Source organism: Sceloporus undulatus, chromosome 2 (genome assembly GCF_019175285.1).
Source record: "Sceloporus undulatus isolate JIND9_A2432 ecotype Alabama chromosome 2, SceUnd_v1.1, whole genome shotgun sequence".
Taxonomy (NCBI): domain Eukaryota; kingdom Metazoa; phylum Chordata; class Lepidosauria; order Squamata; family Phrynosomatidae; genus Sceloporus; species Sceloporus undulatus.
Genome location: NC_056523.1, coordinates 14,160,043 through 14,177,293, shown reverse-complemented (window position 1 = coordinate 14,177,293; position 17,251 = coordinate 14,160,043). Strand labels below are relative to the sequence as shown.

The 17,251-nt window shown below is 39.8% G+C and overlaps 1 protein-coding gene across 1 annotated transcript in view; it reads left to right on the top strand.

Moving 5' to 3' along the window:
- Positions 1-2,828: 2,828 nt before the first annotated feature.
- Positions 2,829-17,251, top strand: part of LOC121923814 (zinc finger protein 420-like) — a 28,054-nt gene continuing 13,631 nt past the window's right edge. Inside the window, exons 1-5 of the mRNA XM_042454614.1 lie at positions 2,829-3,029; positions 4,223-4,349; positions 4,485-4,580; positions 5,938-7,043; positions 16,182-16,276. Coding sequence (XP_042310548.1) covers positions 2,955-3,029; positions 4,223-4,349; positions 4,485-4,580; positions 5,938-7,043; positions 16,182-16,276 — 1,499 coding nt within the window. The 5' untranslated portion in view covers positions 2,829-2,954. The remainder of the gene's footprint in view (positions 3,030-4,222; positions 4,350-4,484; positions 4,581-5,937; positions 7,044-16,181; positions 16,277-17,251) is intronic.

The following is a 17,251-nucleotide window of genomic DNA, read 5'->3' as shown; positions in this document are numbered from 1 at the left end:
ACATTGTAGTAAAGTAATAATTTTATTGTGCAGCCTCAAGTCAATCATTGAAAAGGGCAAGTCTTTGAGGTCTACAGGATTCTTAATCAGGCAGAACATTCTGAAATCCTAAAGTGGTCCTCCAGATATTTTGGACTTCTGCTACCATATTCCCTAATAATCTTGGCTAAAGTTTGGGGATCTGGAGAACTAAAGTCCAAAATATGTTGAAGACCAAAGTCTGAGCAATCCCTTCCTCTTTAAATTACATAAAGATATAATCTTGTCCTGATTTTAATTTTGATTTCTGATGGTTCAGTGTACAAAAATGTCATTTCACACACAAAATTATTAAGATTATTTTGCATAAAATTACCTTCAGGCTATAAACATAAATGCCTTTCATGTTTAGACTTGGGTCCCACCTCCAAGGTGTCACAATATACATGTAAATATTCCAAAATTCAAAACCCTTTTGTTCCCAAGCATTTAGAATAAGGGAAATTCAACCTTCATATATAATAATAAATAATAATAAATATTTATTTATAACCCACCTCTTCCATTTTGAGGATCGAGGCGGGTAACAGTAGTACAGTAGTTTCCTGTGGCAGCAGAGCTCTCTGATGGAGAAAGCTAAATATCTCACCAAACTACAAATTACCAGAATGCCATAGCATTGAGCCATGACAATGAAAGCGGTATCAAAGTGCATTAATTCTGCTGTGTAGCGGCAGCCACGATCAACATAATTTTTGCCTCCTTAGCTTCATAGTTTCACTCTTCGTTGTCTTTTTAAAAGAGTATTCAGAAACTGAAGTATGTGGATAGAAAGACACATCTGGAACACTAATTTTCCTTTTAACTGATTCTTGTTATTTGGATTTTGTTGGCACAATTAATGTATGCAAGGTGTTGCCCCTCCAAATAAGAATGCCCCCTCCCATGAATGTTTCTTTCTGTCCTGAAATTTCTAACCTTGCAGTAACTTAAAAACTTTAGTTGGTCATTTAGAAATAGAGTTTAGGAATCAAAAGAAAAGTTGCAGGCCAAGTTAACATGGGAACGTGAACACAACAAATGTAAGAATTCTTGGTGTGGATGCTTTTTGGTATTTTATTATTCTGTGTATTGCTAGAAATTTGGGGGCTGAAGGAAAGCATCACTTGCGAAGACAAAATTCTTATTTAGGGATGTAAATCTCTCATTTTGCTGCTCCTCCATAGCTAAACTCTTTTCTCCAACACTATGTAATGATGGTCACTGAGAGATTTTTAAAGAAAGAATTTGGCAGTTTTATTAGGAGGGTGGGCTATTGACAGTACCTCTATGTACTATACTAATGACAGATTAATGACAGGATTGGTGCAACTTCATCTGAAAGTGTTTTGCGCCATTGTTATCATTCATGCTTCCTGGCTGGGATAAGTGTGAACGCAGTGTGAAAGTCCTTTCTGCAATCATGTGGAAAGGATGGGACAATGATGGGACAGGGACAGCGCGTCCCTCATGTGATAATCTCCTTAGTCACAAGGATTGTGTAGGATGGAGCCATGGTACCCTGTCTAACGTCCACCATTTTGGGCATGACTAAATAATTTAATTTGACACCACTTGAAGTGGTGAATCCTGGGGCCCATCTCCAAATCCCAGAATTCTGTAGGTTAGAGCCATGGCAGTTCAAATGGTATCAAACAGCATTATTTCTACAGTGCAGATGCATCCTTTAGTTAGCAGAGATATGCCTGTGACTGTTGCCTATCTGGGCTGTCCAGATAGCTTTCATTCGCCATAACTACATTGGTTCTCCCATATGTAAATGGCAATCTATTCCAGTTTTTGTAAGGAATCAAGGTCTGTATTTTTTTTATTCTGAGTAGAACTTATTTAGATAGGAACCCCGTTATCCTAGAGAGCAAGCATGGTTTGAGTGTTGGACTATGACTCTGGACAGCTGGGTTCGAATCCTGGCTCAGCCATGTAAACCCACTGGGTGACCTTGGTTAAGTCACACACTTTCAGCCTCAGAGGATGGTAATGGCAAACCCCCTCTAATCTGAAGAAATTTGCCAAGAAAAAACTGTGATAGATTCCTTTTAGGATCACCATAAGTTGGAAACGACTTGAAGGCACGCAACAACAACAAACCACTATCCTATGATATATATTGATCTTATGGTAGCTTACACTTTCTCAGCAGCTGTTTTGTGAACAATCCTGCTACATTACCTTGTTCCAACATGCTTTTCACTTCAGAAAATCCAATATAATATTGAACGTTTGAGGATTTTTGCTATTGGTGGTGGTATTTTGTGTGAAATTATCTTCCTTTTTTTAGGTTGGGGATAGTGGACAAATGGATGAAAGGATTTAGTTATAATGTCATATAAGTTAGGTATAAGTTTAGGAAGTTATTTCATGGGTTTTTTTGTGATGTTATGCAAAGTAATATGTCAGGGGTAGGCAACCTGCGGCCCGCGGGCCGGATGCGGCCCAGCGAGGCCTTGGGACCGGCCCCAGCCCGGTCCTGCCACCGATTGCCGCCGGGGCCTTTGGGGGGCAACTGTCTATAGAAGCCTCAGAAACATGCATTTATATTAACATTTTTTAAAAAATCAGCAAATTTTTTCGCGTGTCCTCCATTTTTTTAAAAAAAGTGTCTTCCATTTGAAAATTTTGTCCTACATTTGTCCTGGTTTATTTATATATTTAATTTTTTAAAAAAATTATTTAATTATTTATTTTTTGGCTTCGGCCCCCCAGTTGTCTGAGGGACAGCAACCCGGCCCCTGGCTCAAAAAGATTGCCTACCCCTGTAATATGTCATGTTTGTCATGTGGATTTATCTATTAGATGGTTGTTGTTACGTTGTAATGTTTATTTAATGCCTTTGTCTTGGTTTTAATAAGTTAATAGAATATTATTATTTTTTTAAAAAAGTACTTATCTTCCTTTTTGCCTTTTCAGAATACAGAATGAGGGCCATGTTTGTGGCTGATTATTCCCCTCTTTCCAGAGGATGGCAAAGGGATGCAGTTGAACCAGCTCAGGTAGGAAAATACAAAAAGTGTGAGGGGCGCATTCAAAACCTTCTTCCCAAGTGAAAAAACTAATCATTAATATTTATTCTTTTCATACTCCTCACCACTGAAGGATGGACTAGTATTCCCTGTCCATGGCTCAAAATGAAGACTGATGTAATCATTTTAGAGCACTGGAAAGTAAAGGGTCACAATTCTGCATTGAGAGACATAGGGTGCATCTGCACAGCAGAAATAATGCAGTTTGGCACCACCAAGGAGAGCCAGTGTGGTGTATAGGTTTGAACATTGAACTACACCTCTGGAGACCAGGGTTCAATTCCCAGATGGGCCATGGAAACCCACTGGGTGACCTTGTGACACTCTCTCAGCCTCAGAGGATGGCAATGGCAAACCTACTCTGAAGAAATCTTGTCCAGAAAACCCCATGATTTAGTTGCCATAAGTTGGAAACACGTACATGTATTCTGTACATTGCTGTAAGTTTTCACACATTCTCATTGATGGTTAATTGTTTTCACTTTTTAGCTTTTTGTGGGTTTTTTGGGCTATGTGATTGTGTTCTGGAAGGTTTATTCCTGACACTTCGCCAGCATCTGTGGCTGGCATCTTCCAGAACACATCCACATAGCCCGAAAAACCCACAAAAAACTATGGATGCAGACTGTGAAAGTCTTTGACTTCACATGTTTTCACTTTGTTGTGCAAGTTTGCATCTATTCAGATCTATTCACCTTCCCTCTGCTAAAAATGCACAGCCATCCAAATTAAAGTGAAGTAGACAGACCGCCACAAGTGCAATAGTGGGCATTTCTGCAGATTTCCTGAGATACACTGGCAAAAACCACAAAGCCTTTTTCTCCAGAGTTTTAGACATCCCTCCCTTACAAAAAGCCCGAACTCCTGCAAATTTCTAGGTCACACTGTGTTCAACTAGAATGTAGAAGATTTTAATTGTGTAGACTAGCTCTTTAACTGCCATGGCTCCATCCTATGGAAACCTGGGATTTCTAGTTTTGTGAGGCCCCAGCTCTCTTGGGCAGAGAAGGCGAAAGACCTTCCAAACTACAAATCCCAGTAGCTTTAGGATGGAGCTACAAGACTTAAAGTGGTGCCTTACTGCATTATTCCTACAGTGTAGATGCACCTTCAGAGGGTTATTGAGGTAGAAGAGGCTGAGCTGCAACTATTATTTCTTTCAGAGGCCAGTAACTTTCAAAGATGTGGCTGTATATTTCACAGAAGGACAGGGGACTCTGTTGAACCCAGATCAGAAGGCCTTGTATAAAGAAGTCATGATGGAGAATTATGAAAATGTGGCCTCATTGGGTAAGACAACTGCTTCCTTCCCCCCCCCGCCCCCCCCAGTAAAGCTGAAAATGCTAAGTATAGCTACCAGCCTGTGCTTTTCGACAGTCCTTTATATTCTCAAGAGGATGAGTTTATATTTTGTTTTCTCTCAAGGATTTCCAGTTTGCAAGCCTAACCTGATCTCTCGTCTGGAACAAGGAAAAGACCCATGGTTGCCAGATTCTCGAGTCTTCAGTAACAACCACTCAGGTGAGGGATTGGGGCACAACATCAGGGAAATAATCTTCTGGGAATTTTCAAATGTGCTGTCTTGCCATTGATAGTTAGGAAACTATGGGTCTCAGTCATCATGCAGATGTACTTCTTGCCAAAAAAACACAACCATCCCAACACTGAGAAGGGCTTCCCGCCATCACCATTTTATGTTCAAAGGCCAGCATCCATAGTGTTTTGTGGGTTTTTCAGGCTATGTGGCCATGCTCTAGAAGAGTTTGTTCCTGACATTTTGCCAGCATCTGTGGCTGGCATCTTCAAAGAAAACTACACTGAAGATGCCAGTCACAGATGCCAGCGAAACTTCAGGAATAAACTCTTCTACAACATAGCCATATAGCCCGAAAAACCCACAAAAAACGAACAATGTAGTAATTAAAATCATTTCAAATTACAAACAGAAGCAGGATAGAACCCCGTTTGTGAAAAATTTAGTTTAATTATCAAGTGAAGGTAAATTTGGTGAAGTGTTAGCAGCAGCGTTGTTGTACTACTGTATCTCTCCTCATTTCACATTGTTTCATAAGAACAAAAGAGTCATGCCATATTAAATCAAAGGCCTACCCAGTCCAGCATCCTGTTCTAAACAATAATGTCTGAGGCATCCATGAGCTGGACCAGAGCTTAAAACATTTTTAGAGTAAAATTTTATGCACTGGGCATGACTTTTTCAAAATAACTCCTTTTTTATTTTAGGGTCATATGTTACTTTACATTAGTAAGACCCTTTCTTTTTTACATTATTCCTTGTTTTATTTTTTGTTAATTTACCAAAAAAAAATACCAACAAAATGGACCCAAAGCCCTTAACATGATCCTCCCCAACCACACTTAATATGTCAAGGATAAACGTTATTTAATACATCACAGATTAACAACAGTTATCCATATGTTTTCTGAAGTAACAACATTGGAATAAAAACCACAACTAATCCAAGAGTATAACAGCAGTAAATATGTTGCTCTGGAGCTTAACGCAGTAATAGAGGCAGTAGCTGTCCTGCTGCTGTTCCCGATCTATTAAGAAACATACAGCTACTTTCTGAGGCTGCATCTGCAATGCAGAAATAATGCAGTTTGACATCACTTTAACTGCCATGGCTCAGTGCTATGGAATTCTGAGGTTTGTAGATTGTTGTGGCACCAGAGCTCTCTGACAGAGAAGGCTAAATATCTCACCAAACTGCGAATCCCAGAATTACATAACACTGAGCCATGGCAGTTAAAGTGGCATCAAACTGCATTATTTCTGCAGTGGAGGTACAGCCTACATGCTTTCTCTTCTAAGGTCATGAGTCAGTCCTGTCAGTGTTTTGTCTTTTATCCCTCGCAGGCGTCTTGAGGAAGAAGAACGTGTGTCGTAAGTGTGGAAAATGTTTTGCTCAGAAGTCAGACCTTGTCATGCACAGAATAATTCACATGGGAGAGAAACCTTTCAAGTGCTTGGAGTGTGCAAAGTATTTCGTTCATCACTCTGAGCTTGTGAAGCACCAGCGAGTCCATACCGGGGAGAGGCCCTTCAAGTGCCTTGAGTGTGGAAAATGTTTTTCCCGACAGTCAGTCCTTGTGAATCACCACAGAATCCACACAGGAGAAAAACCTTATAAGTGTCTGGAATGTGTGAAATGCTTTACCCAGAGATCACAGCTTGTCAGACACCTAAGAGTCCACACAGGGGAAAAACCTTACAAATGTTTGGAGTGTGAGAAATGTTTTGCCCGTCACTCAGTGCTCATAAACCACCAAAGAGTTCATACGGGCGAAAAACCTTATAAATGTTTGGAGTGTGCCAAGTGCTTTGCTCGTCAGTCAGTCCTCGTGAACCATCAGAGAGTCCACACTGGAGAAAAACCCTATAAATGTCAGGAATGTGGGAAACGTTTTGCTCACCAGTCAAACCTAGTGAATCACCAGAGGGTTCATACAGGAGAGAAACCTTACAAATGCTTGAAGTGTGGGAAGTGTTTTGCTCAGCAATCAGATTTGGTGAAACACCGGCGAATCCACACAGGAGAGAGACCCTACAAATGCCAGGAGTGTGGAAAATGCTTTGCAATACATTCAGATGTTGTGAACCACCAGCGAGTCCACACAGGAGAGAAGCCACACAAATGCCAGGAGTGCGGAAAATGTTTTGCTCAACGTTCAGCCCTCGTGAGCCATCAAAGAGTCCACACAGGAGAAAAACCATACAAGTGCGTGGAGTGTGAGAAATGTTTTGCTCAGCTCTCAAACCTTGTGAAACATCAGAGAGTCCACACAGGGGAGAAACCCTATGAATGCTTGGAGTGTGGGAAGTGTTTTGCTCGACACTCACACCTTCGGGTACACTACAGAGTTCACGCAAGAACCAAATCCCTTGAACGCCTCAAGGGTGATCAAAGTTTTGTAAAAAAAGGAAACTTTATTCGGTATCAAATAATTGGCCCAGGGGAAAAACATTCTGAATAATTCAAATTTAATACAGTAACCTCTAAAGAGCAAATTTTTCTTGACTCGAACTCATCTTCCCACTTTAGATATTCCACAATACCTGATGGTGAAGACAAGGCATTTCAAATGAAGGTACAGTTCTTCATCTGAGGTGTGAGTCTAGGCTCACAATTTAACAGCCGTATACAAGCAAGGCATACCTGGTTCATCTCTCCTTTTTCTTTCAGCATGGTTCGGACACTTCTCTGATTTTATCAAAGAAACAAGCAGAACACACATTTGTTTGTACATTCTTCACCTCTAAGAACATTTTCTTTAAAATAACCGTTGCAAAATGTAGAATAGCAAAACCTGATTTTGACCTTATGGTTGACAATTGGCACTTGCGTGGCTGGCTTTTCCATAGTTCAAGCTGAACCATGTGGCAGATTTGCAGATTTCCCAAAAAAGTTATTACCTTTGCATTGAAGGGTGGGGCAAGGAGAAAGTATTTTCCAAATTAGTTCCTGAGTTCTATATGTTTTCATGTCTCTTCATATTCATGTAACATAGATTGGAAGAAATTAATTGTAGATAGATGTGTTCATGCCTCCAGGTGTTTTTGACTCCTTATCAGGCTGAGCCATTATGAACAGTGGCAAAGAAAGATAAGAGTTGTAGCCCAGAAACATCTGGAGGTCTGCAAACTCCCTTCTCTTGCTTTAGATTCTCAGTGTCTGGTTGAGGAATGGAGCAGCTAAGGTCTCATCAGAGCAACAGTGGTCTCATCAGAACACGATTGTGCAGCAGAACTGACTGCTGTGTTTTTAAATAAGCAAAGTTAGCAAATGTTACCAAATATTAAATCCAGACTCTGCATTTTCTAAACTGCATCACTGGAGTTGCTGGAAAAAAATGCAGTTTGACACCGCTTTAACTGCCATGGCTCATTGCTATGGAATTCTGGGATTAGTAGTTTTGTCTTTCAGAGAGCTCTGGTGCCCCAACAAACTGCAATTCCCAGGATTCCATAGCACTTAACCATGGCAGTTAAAGTGCCTGAATATTCCTGAATAAAATGCATTGGACCTAAAGTAGTACCTGAGGCCTTAAGGTGTTTTTTCATTTGCATTAGGGTGTTTGATTTGACTGGCATGGCAGTGAAAGACACTTTTGTTGTATGCTTATTAATATTAAAAGGTGTGTGTGTGTGTGTGTGTTTGTACGTACACACACACAGACACACACACACACTTTCAAACACTATGTATGTGATTCTGTGTCTGTAAAACTAGGTAAGACTGTATAAACCCAAGTCATAAGATGTATGCCAGTTTATAACTGTAGAAGCTAATTTGCAATGTTCCCTCATTAAAATTAAAATTAGATTTATACTGATATCGTATTAAATGCCTATACTGTAGAGGGCATTTGGGGAGCAAAAATCATTAATGTTTGTTCTAAATAATGATTTTTACCTCTGGGGGGTAGAGGTGAAAGGTTGAGTTTGTGGTCCACATATAGTGGGCCCTTGGTATCCACTGGGAGTTAGTTTCAAACTCTCCCCCCCCCCATGGGTACCAAAATCCGTGGATGCTCAAGTTGTATAAAATAAAACCGTACAGTAAAATTGTTCCCCTTATAGAGTTGGACCTTCATACCTGTGGGGATCTGTTCTGGATCCCTGCAGATATGAAAAAACATGGTGCCACAAATCCTGTTGTTCCAGTTGTGCAATGTGTGCATGGCCGCTAGTATGGTGCCATGTACATGCCATATTTGTGACAGAGGAGCTTGTCCACAGATGCTCAAATCTGCAGGTGAAAAACTGGTGGATGGTGACATCCCACAGTATAAAATAGTAAAATATCAAAATGAAGATTTGATTTTTGGATTTAAGGATACACACACACACACACACACACTTGTCCCTCCCCATTTGCGGACTTGGAGTCGGCAGTTTTGGTCCTTTGCAGACAGCAAGCAGGGAGGGATAAAATGGTGTGCATGCTTGTGGCAACAGCGGAAGCGCACTGCTATTATGACCAATGGGGCTTGAATATCAACAATATTTCCAATTTGGGGGGCAGGTCCAGAATGGATGCCCCATGAATTGGGAGGGATGGTTGAATCTGTGGATGCAGAATCCGTGGATATGAATGGCTGACTGTTCAACCTGTGGACTGCACTTTCCCCACCACTGGAGAAGAGAGGCTTTCAAACCACAGCCTGACATCATTTCATATCTTTGATATTGAAGCCCTGTCCTTGTGTAGCATTTTTAAACTGTACAAGTGGAGACCAGCCTTAGTGCGGTTGGATTCTAGCAAAGGTCTCAATTTGTATAGTTTAAAAATGCTATACAAGCACTCCAGTTAATAACAGTCAGCCTTCTGTATCTGCATATTCTTTATCCATGGATTCAAGGATTCATGGCTTAAAAATATTTTTAAAAATAAACATTCCAAAAATAAACCTTGATTTTGCCATTTTATATAAAGGAAGCAATTTTAATATCCACTGTATTTAATGGGACTTCAACATCCATGGATTTTGGTACCTATGGGGAGGTCCTGGAACCAAACCCCAAAGAATACCAAAAATCCACTGTCTGTGGAAGGAGCGTCTCATACTAGTATTATAAAGTGTAATACACACTTCAGGTTGTCAGCCTTCACCATACAGTCATCAACCATAAGCCTCAATTCAAGGTACACTGTACTGTCTTTAGTATGGCTAATTAAGTTTTACCTCTGAGTCTTGTTTTCCTATGTACAAGGGCAGAAATTCACAACTAACAACGCTATGGCTGTGCCCACACTGCAGAAACAATCTGGTTTGACACCACTGTAATTGCTATGGCTCAGTGCTCTGGTACTACAACAGACTACAATCCCTAGGATCCTATAGCATTGAGCCATAGCAGTTAAAGTGGTGTCAAACCAGATTATTTCTGCAGTGCAGATGCAGCCCAGGACTCCTTTGACATTCTCAAATATTTCCATTGGCATTGGAAGCCCTCCAAGCTTGTTCTTCCACACAGAGCAAAACTGGAGCTTCATAGCGCGAAATTAATATTTTTGGATCAGGACTATCTCCCAAATCCTTTCATTTAGTAGTCTATCGAGTTTACTTTCTAGGTGGAAGCCTGGTTGGTGTCAACAATGGTTAATGAATTGAAAGTCATAGCCATATTAGCCTGGATCAGTATGCAGAGGGATCTTGTAACACCTTCGAGACTAACTGAGAAAGAAGTTGGGAGCATAAGCTTTTGTAGCCTTCAATCTGCTTCCTTAGATGCAGATGAACATGGTTAACATCAGTATGAATTTCCTAATCCCCAGACAGTGTGTCACAAAGATGCTTTGAGAATCTGATAAAAGCTATGGACCCCTTCTCCCCAAAATGCTAATTGGTATTTACACATAAAATTGTGAATAATGTTAATTTTATTGCATTGTAAATGGAATTCCCTCATAGATTCATCTGGGATGAAAGAAAATAGCAATAAAAATGTCAAAATAGTCAATTTTTTTTACTTTACAATTCACCATAATATTTAAAAAATCTACAATAAGAAAAACATCAAAGGAAGTATTTTTTTTTAATCTGGTTCATGGATTTAAAGCACATCCATGAACCACAGACCAAGAGCCCCTGGTCTAAAATTACACGATGTAGCAGTCAGATTCAAGTCAAGCAGACCTAGATTTGACCATGTTTAGAGGGAAGACCAGTAGGAAACACTCAATGGCAACATAGATGCTAGACCAGTAGGAAACCATGAGTTCAAGCAACAGGGCAGAGGGATGAATGTGAATGTGATAAATAAATAGGCATTGGAAGAGCCCAGAAGGAAGGAGCACACACTATTACAAACCTCTCAGTTTCTTAGGAGTTTATCACACAGGAGGAATTTCTCTTAATTTTGAATGAAAAGAAAGTGGGGTCAGAATGCATTCACATGAATTCGCTAGTTCAGCGAATTTACGTGAATTCAAATTGCGTTCGAACTGACTTCCCATTGCCTGAAAATAGCTTGCCATTGCCCAAAATTGCATGTGGTAGTCTATCACGCAATAACGTGAAACCCCATTATTGTGTTTGGAATGACTTCCCATTCCCCGAATTTGCGAGTGGTAGTCTTTCACGCAATAACATTAAACCCCATGATCGCATTCGGATTGCCATTGGATTATACTTCCAATTTCCCTTGTCTGATAAACTCCTTAGTCGCCACTGACAGATCTTCAGTTTTACATCTCTACTAGATCCATCTGTAATTGGTACTAGGTTTTACTCAGTATTGTTTGTTGGCTTAACTCTGTTCCAGTATTTTGCCATTGATCTCTTCTGTGTGTTTATTTTTTAAAATTTATATTTGTATGTGTGCCAGTTATAGGTTTCTGTTTCTCTGCGTTTGCACTCTTAATGTATAATTCCCTGTGTAAACCCACTTTATGCCTCTGTATTTAGCACGATACTCTGATATGTATATAATTTAATACTTCATTGGTTCCTGATCTTTGACATTTGCAGTTGTACAAATTACTCAGTATTTTTAAACTGAGCTGGTTCTTCTCAGCAAGTTCAGTGGTAGCGTTTTAAACAATTGTTAACACTTCTGTCCAAATCATCAGGACTCAAAAAATGCTTGACTTTGGTGGGACTGTGTCTAATGTTAAAGGCTTTATTAATACTGTTATGTAACACAAGGAACTTATTCATAAAACATGGTCTGCCAAATGTTGTATTGCAACTCCAGAGATTTGTCACCATTTGTTTTGCTTGCTAGAGATTATGGGAGTTGCAATCCAACCAAGTCTGGAGGGCTGCGTGACTCCCAATCCCTACTAAAATTGTTTGGGGGTTTTCCTGTCTAAGATTGGTGTTTTGATACTGTACATTGTTTGTGAATAAATGTTGGATAAAAGCCACCTGGGTGGTTTATATGGAATGAGTTCCTTGTCCTATAACTGTTTTCTGTAGTAGAATTACAGTACTTTAGTAATTACAATGAGTGATGAAAGAGATAGAAAATGAGAGACCTGTAGTACTTAATTAGTGATTGATATAATTTAATTGGGATAGTTTATTATTTTTGATCCCCTGCATAACGGTTGCTGAATTGAAACAGACATTCACTTTTGAGTGTAATAGTATTCTAAAAAGTAGTACTATCGGATATAATAGTATGATTCGCCATGTTTCCTATACATATTTACTGTTCATTGAACTTAGTCTCTAGTAAGTGGGTTTAAGATTGCTGCATCAAATAAGATTGCTTGCCATCAGGTTAATAGAACAGATAGCAACGTACAGTTAAATTTTATAAAATTATATAGAAGAGAATTACTGTATTACAGTCACCCCTCTGTTTTCGCAGGCTTCGAATTCGTGTCCCTCGCCCATTTGTGGGTGGCAGATGGAGGGGGACAAAATGGAGTGTGCACCACCATTCAGGCCAATGGGACTTGAATACCGTTGATTTTCCGTTTTCACAGGGGAGGGTCCAGAACGGATCCCCCACGAAAACGTAGGGGCTACTGTAGTGTTTTAGATGACAAAATGAGTCATGTAATATCAATTCTATAGCTTTCAAACTATTTCTTAAGAATTCTCTCGTACGTTTCATATTTAAATATTGTACTTTTTCTGTGGTAATCATTTTGAATGGTATCTCTATGTAAGTAAGAAGGAAAATTGAAATGTTTCATCCTATTTCTCAGATAGAATAGAAACAGCTGACTGTCTATTACAAATGAACCACTGGTACTGAAGTGCAAGGTACAGGTTGAGTCTCCCTTTTCTGAAATGCTTAGGACCAGTGTTTTATATTTCATATTTTGGAATATCCCTATCTTGGAGATGGGACCTAAGTCTAAACATGAAATTAATTTACGTTTAATATACACCTTATAAACATAGCCTGGATGTAATTTTATACATACCATTTTAAACAGTTTTGTGCATGAAACAAAGTTTACATACACTGAACCATCATAAAGCAAAGATATCACTACCTTAGTCACCCATGTGGACAATTCTGGAGTATTTTATGCCAGGGAGTCTCAACCTTTTAGTCACATTTACAGCCAATTCATTGAAATAATTACTAGCGTAACTCCCACTATCTTTGACAATCCTACTCTAAATGACTAAACCCAATCTTCTTATAACCAAAATTAGAGTATTGGAGAAATATAATAATTAGAAACATTTTGGAAGAAATAATGGTCTAAATCTAGTTATCAGACTGAAGTAGAGTAGTCCTATTAGATAAATGGAACTTACGTTAAGTGTTCGCTAACTAAATTTCCAGGGATCCAATAGAACTTCTCTTGTGACTAACAACTGGGTTTAGGTACAACTTGCTTGCTTAAAGGAAAACTGAGCAGGCTACTAAAATTCTCGTATTTGTGAATGTACCACAAGACTGAATGCAAAAGCAAGGTAGAAGTGTAATAAAAACAATGCTTAAAGAAGAACGCTTTAATCAAACCACATTGGATAAAATTGATGAATTAGGGGAGGGTACACTGGTAAAATAAATTTTACTATGTATTTACAGTCGTCCCTCCACATTTACAGCTTTGACTTTTGCAGATTTGATTATTCCTGGATTTTATTAGTATGTTCTGTCTATAAACCTCTAGGTTCTCCAGCGCAACTCTGTGGTCAATATCTGCCAGAAGTCACACTGGGGGATCTTGAGAACACTTCTCTAGGCATTTGTAGCTCCTCCAGCGCAATTCTGTGGTCAGCTTCTGGCAGATGTTGACAATAGAGTTGTGCTGAAGAATCGAGAAATTCCTGGAGAGGTGATCTCAGGTAAAAAAAAACCTAAACATATTTTTTAATTTGAAGTTTTTCTATTTTCATGGGGTTCCTGTGCCCCAGTAAGTGTATATAAATGTACCCCCCCCCTAAAAAACATAGAAAACAATTTTCTACATTGAGGTTCTAGGCCAGGTAGGTAGACCAAACGCTTAATTTCTGACACATCAACACATCTTTCATTTTTTGCTTGGAAAAATCCATTTTTTTGTGATGGTGTTTTACACCTTCCTTTTAAAAAGGGAATCCCATTTTGGGAAGAAGGTGGGATATTAAACAAATAAACAAACAAACAGAGCCCCTTGAATTACAGTCAGCCATGCTCACTAGTGGATTCTGGAGGTTGTAGTCTGAGAAGGTAACATTTCCAAGCTATGCCTTTTACTCATGCAAGATATCTGTAACACTTAAGGTGGAAAAAATATTCTGAATATTCAGTTATTGTTAATATAAAGTAATTAAATATTGGGTCATTTGAGAGGTGACTGGGTATACTGTATAAGCAACTTGCTTATATCTAATTACAGATATAATTATATTGGAATATTTCTGATCTGGAAAATCTGTGATGTCTGGTTCAATATCGCCTGTCTGGAGTAATGTCATTTTTTTCAATTTAATGATTAATAATACATTTAATGTATATTCCAATCATCAATAAAAGCATTTCAAATTGAAAAAAGGTTTTATACATTGTCTTCACTTTTTATTTTAAAGAGAAAGTCTCTGTTGTACCATATGATGAATTTTAGGAAATGGTAAAATGTTTCCATCTCATGCAGCTGTTAAAAAGAACTAATGCTGATATTTGCAAGTTGGTCTTGGGTTTATTTATTTTTGGCTGAAAAGTGGAGTTCAGCAGTTTAAACTGGGATGGGAATTTTATAGGCCTCCTGAAGTTGTTGGACTATAACTCCCCACATTCCCCACAACTGCTGGCCATTCACCATTTTGGTGGCCCTCTTTTGAACACGTTCCAGTTTCTCAACATCCTTTTTGAATTGTGGTGCCCAGAACTTGATACAGTACTCCAGATGGGACCTGACCAAAGCAGAATAGAGTGGCACTATTACCTCTCTTGATGTAGACACTATACTTCTATTGACACTGCCTAGAATTACATTGGCCTTTTTAGCTGCCGCATCACATTGTTGACTCATGTTGACTCCTAGATTCCTTTCACACGTAGCCTCCTTAAGCCAGGTGTCACCCATCCTATATCTATGCATTTCATTTTTCTGCCCTAAGTGCAGTACCTTACATTTCTCTGTGTTGAAGTTCATTTTGTTAGCTTTGGCCCAGCTTTCTAGTCTATTCAGGTCATTTTGAATTTTGATCCTGTCCTCTGGAGTATTAGCTATTCCTCCTAATTTGGTGTCATTTTGGCTGCAAATTTGATGAGTATGCCCCCAGTTCTTTCATCCAAGTCATTGATAAAGATGTTGAATAGCACTGGGCCCAGGACAGAGCCCTGTGGGACCCCACTGGTCACTTCTCTCCAGGAAGAAAAGGAGCCATTGCTGAGCACCCTTTGGGTTCGGCCGGTCAACCAGTTACAAGAATATAATTGGGGGATCCTCCTCCTTTTCCAGGACATGTTCTCCATTTCTACCTTCTGTCCAGGAGGAATTCCAAAAGGTCCACCATTTTGAGCAGGTCTAAGAAGCGTGAATTTACATTTATGCCAGTGTTTTTAGCTTTTATTTGGTCAGTTTAGTTCAACATTTTTCTGGAGTTTTGTGACTCCTTGCCCTCCTTTATGTTTGGTTGTCTGGTCACCCTGGATGGGTAGGGTGACCAGGGGTCCTCCTTTTCCAGGACATGCCCTCCATTGCCACCTTCTGCCCAGGAGGAATTCCCCAAAAGTCCTCTATTTGCAGCAGGACTCAAGAAGCAGGAATGTCCATTGATATTAATATTTTTAAAGCTGTTTATTGTAGAATGTCCTTCATTTCCACTTTCTGCCCAGAAGGAATTCCCAAAAAAAGTCCTCAATTTGGAGCTGGACTTGAGAACCAGACATTTACAGGAGTGGGGTTTTTTTTTGGCTTTTATTTGGTCAGGTCCTCTATTTGGCAGGGCCTTGTCCTCCTTTGGGGGGTTAGGAGGACATTTGAGTCCCCCTTTTTTGCTGGAGTTGAAGTCCCTGAGGGTTAGAGGACCCAAGTTTGGAAACTGCTGCAAGATCCCAGTTTGCAGGGACCTGCTTAGACTCCTCACTTTCCACAAAAGGCCTCTTGTTTTGGGAAAGCAGAGGCAGGCAAAGCAGCAGCAGCAACCACCCAGAGGACTACATTTCCCAGAAGCCTCTCTGCTCTGCCTTTTCAGGAGGAGGAGGAGGGGGAGGACTACATGTCCCAGGCCCCAGGCAAGGCAGGAGTGATAGGAGGAGGCCTGGGCAGGAAAGAAAAACCAGAAAACAGGTGAGAAGCCCTGCTTTGGGGGCTCCTGGGAGCATAGAAGAGAAGGAAGGGGGCCTTTTTTGCAAAGTGGGTTGCAAAGGAGTGGGTTTATTAAGGGGAAGGAGGGAGATCCCTTATGGGGGGAGACCTACTCATTTTCGAAGTAGACTTCAATCTTCAAAAGCTTAGTCTGGAGCAGAGTGGCCAGGCGTCCTCCTTTTCCCGGACACCCCCTCCTTTCCCACACATCCCCTTCCTTAAAATTGAGACTTTAAAGGCAAAGCAAGCTACTTTTTCAGAAATCACCCCATAAAAATAATAATAATAACCCTATAGGAATCAAGTCCTGTTAAGAGACAAGATTTTTAGGACAAGTGTGAGCCCCTTCTGAGAAACTTTTTGGGACTTGGTGAAGTCCTGCCATGTCTCTGTAATGGATCTGGCCTTTGTGGTTTATCCAGTCTGATTTGAGTCTATAGATTCTATAGTATAGAAGTTCTATAGACTTAGTATATATACTTCTTCTATAGTACTGTATAGATAGAAGAAGGAGGTCTTGGGAGGATTTTTATCTTTGTGATACAATGTTTTTGGAATGTATCTGGTTATTTGTGTTTTGCTTGGTTTCTTTCCTTGCAATGGCTTCTCCTACAGAGAGAAATTTGCTTACCTCCTGCCAAGGAGGAATGCAAAAACACCCTCCTCTGAGCAGGATTAAGAACAGGGCGCCCAGAGGTCCTCCATTTCCAGGGCATGCCCTCCATTTGAGCCTTCTGTCCAAGAAGAGTTCCCAAATGTCCTCTATTTTGAGCAGGACTATGAACAGGGCGCCCAGAGGTCCTCCATTTTCAGTGTATGCCCTCCATTTTTATTATTATTATTATTATTACTACTACTATCATCATGCTTTATTTATATAGCACTGTAGATTTGCTCAGAGGTCCTCCTTTTCCAGGGCATGCCCTCAAATGGTGACTCTTATATAAAATGACAAAA